This window comes from Colobus angolensis, unplaced genomic scaffold (assembly GCF_000951035.1).
Source record: "Colobus angolensis palliatus isolate OR3802 unplaced genomic scaffold, Cang.pa_1.0 Scaffold38, whole genome shotgun sequence".
Lineage (NCBI taxonomy): Eukaryota > Metazoa > Chordata > Mammalia > Primates > Cercopithecidae > Colobus > Colobus angolensis.
In genome coordinates this window covers 9,628,494-9,631,422 of record NW_012117154.1, presented here as the reverse complement: position 1 = coordinate 9,631,422, position 2,929 = coordinate 9,628,494, and the positions used below count along the sequence as shown (strand labels likewise).

Below are 2,929 nucleotides of genomic sequence, written 5' to 3'. Positions count from 1 at the left end.
AGGGTTTGACTGGGAAGGGCCCTGCAGCCCCGCCTGTGTGTAGGGGGAGGTCAATGCGCTTGCAGAGAAAGGGAAGAAGGGGGCGAGCCACACCCCACCCCCGCGACCTGGGGACTTTTCCTCTTTCTGGGGCCTGCCAGCCTTTCTGCGGATGGGGACTCTGGGCCCAGTCTGGTATCCCAGAAGCAGCTGTGGGGAGCAGGCCTTTACCCCACTGTGCCCCTCGTCCACAGCCCTGGGTGGGTCTGAGTCTCCAGGTGTGGGGAGGGGGTAGAAGGACGGGGGAGGGGATAGGAGGAGGAGGAGGAGTAGGAGCAGGGGGAGAGGGGGTGGGAAGAGGCAGAGGGTAGAAGGAGGGGGAGGGTGGGAGGAAGGGGAGGGCGTGGGAGGGGAAGACGGTGGGAGGAGGGAGAGGAAGAAGGATGGAGAGGGCCTTGAATGTGCAGTGCCCCTGGCAGGGCCTCTCTGACTCCTGCGAGGAGCCCGACCCTCCTCTTCCAGCACGACCTGGCCAGGCAGGGGATGAGGAGGGAGCATGAGGTGGGCTTGGCAGAGGAAGCTGTCCCGGGAGGCAGGGGAGGGCGGGGCTGTTTCTGGAATCTGCCTGCCCTCCACCCCCACCCCACCCCATCGGGATCCTGCGTTCAGGGAGAGGAGCCCCTCAGTCCGCCTCGGGGAGCCCTGGTGCCTCCAAACGTGAGCGCGGGAAAAGAAGCAAGCGCAGGAAAAGGGGAATTACCCACCACTGTCCTGTGTAAGTGGTTTTCTTAAACCCTTAAAAGTGGGTGGAACAAGAAGGAAAGACCATCCCAGGAAACTGCCTTTGTCCACAGGGAAGTTAAGAGGAGACTCAGGGCTGCTGATGGGAGCCCAGGGTTGCTGGCCCAGGCCCCGCTTCTGCCAGCCCCTCTCCTCCCCACCTCTCTCCTCCCCCTCCCCTTTTGGACTAACTGCACCCCTCCCCCGCCCACGCGGAGCCCCCAACCCCAGGCCCAGGGTAGGGTCCCACTCCCCCTTTAAAAATCTTCTTCCTCCCAGGTCTCTCAGTCACCCCCTCTCCTTTGTCCATGGCTGGCCAAGCTCTGCGCGACGCCTTGGTCGCCTCCCTGCCCTACCCAGGGCACCCGAGATGCGGAGGGCCTGCTCTCCATGGGCTCCAAAAACCCAGGCCCCACCTCGGAAATTTTCTCGACAAAGGAGGCCACCAAGGCCCACGCAGTGAGGGTGGATGGGGAGGGGACAGTGCTCCCAGCCCCGCAGGGCCAAGCCGCAGTGCTGAGCCTCGGCCCCGCCCTCCACTCTCCCTGCGCTGGCTGGACCTCCCTCCTGTCCTCCACCCTCAGGAAAGGCTGGGAGGAAACTCATCCAGGGATTTTCCATCCCAGAAGCTCTTTTTCCACAAAAGTCCAAGTGCCTTCTGGGAGGCAGCAGGACAGTTGCGCCCACAGGCAGGGGACAGACCCTGTGTCTGCGCCCAGAGGGCGGGTGGTGGGGCTGTCTGTGCCCTGAGGGCGGGTGGTGGGGGCTGTCTGTCTGTGACCCCTCCCCAGTGACTGCGGAGTTTCCAGAACGCCCTCCCGGGACTCCCTCCTAGGGTGTGGTGTTGGAAGGCGGCCCCGCTATACACACCGGGGACCCAGGCCCTCCAAGCATCTGTGGAACAAAGACTTTTTATTTCTTCCTGCTGCCTCCACTATCCAGTGAATTTTCCTCCCAACTTAGAACATGATTCATCAGGGAGGACCCTGTTTCCGGGGGTTACACATGCGGTTTCCATGGCGGTGGCCCTGTAGCCGGTGGAAGTGGCACAGGGACAGAGAGGCACATGCCGGCCCCTCCAAGGGCCCAATTGGTGCACGCGGCCCTCGGCTCCGCCCCGGCACCTGGGCACGGCGGCCATCCCCTCCCCCTCCCACCTTTGTGGGGGGTGAACCCATCTCCATCTCCTCCCTGTGAGGGTCCAGGGGTCTGGCTGGCCCACGTGTTTGCCGGGCACCGAGGGCAGGGCGGCGCCTGGCCCCAGCCTGTTTGCCCAGTGTGAATGAGTCCGCTGGCCGGAGGCAGCCTGCGGTTGGATCTCCCCGGGGGCGGGCGGGGCAGGTCCCAGGGCCACAGGTGGGGAAGGTGCAGCCCGTCCTGGTCCCAAGGCGGGTGCGACGCTCAACGCTGGTCCTTCTGAGTCAGGCTCTCCCTACAGGACGTCCCCCAGGTGATCTCTGGGGCCTCATTGACCACGGGCCTCCCCAGTCACCAACAGGACGGCAGAAGGCAGAAAACCGGCCGGGGGGAGGCGGCCGTTGCCACAGGGGCCCGTGGCTGCAGGGAAGACGCCTGGGCTGCCGGCGGGGCTCCTGGCAAGCGTGGGGGACGCGGCCTCCCACCGGTCGGGTTGGGAGGGAGCAGGCTTCTGGGCAGAGTGGGCGACGTCGGCGATCCAGGAACGGGTCTGCGACAGACTGACTCCCAGATAGGAAAACACGCGTTTCTGGAGCATCGCCTGTAACTGGAAAGACCCGGCCACACAGTCAAGGCTCCATGCCAGGGGCTGTTCCGTCAATCACGGGCCCTGGGACAGGGGGAGAGAGCTCTGCGCGCCTCGTTTGTTCCGGGAGCGCCTCTGGGAGCCGCAGACTCTGGATATCAGAGGGCGGGCGCGACCCCGTGGCGGGAGCCGCAGGGTCCTGGGGTTGCGTCCCCGCCCTCTCTGCGTTTCCTTGAGTGACTCCTGCTGAGACGGGCTGAAGCGGAAACACCGCACTGAGTGTGACACTCGGGAGCTCGCTGAGGCCCCCTGGTGCTTCCCGGGGCCACGTGCACTGGCCTAATTTCATGTTGTTCCATTGCCTGTAAGCTGAGGATTTCATTTTCTGGTGAGAATCCGTCCTAGAAGCTCTGGTTCTGGGAACTGTCATTTCAAAGAGACGCAAAA

At 64.4% G+C, this 2,929-nt stretch overlaps 1 protein-coding gene across 1 annotated transcript in view; it reads right to left on the bottom strand.

Moving 5' to 3' along the window:
* Positions 1–1,657: 1,657 nt before the first annotated feature.
* The window catches only part of LOC105520488, a 2,066-nt gene continuing 794 nt past the window's right edge, over positions 1,658–2,929 (bottom strand). Inside the window, exon 2 of the mRNA XM_011954239.1 lies at positions 1,658–2,503. Within this exon, the coding sequence (XP_011809629.1) occupies positions 2,225–2,503 (279 nt within the window). The 3' untranslated portion in view covers positions 1,658–2,224. The remainder of the gene's footprint in view (positions 2,504–2,929) is intronic.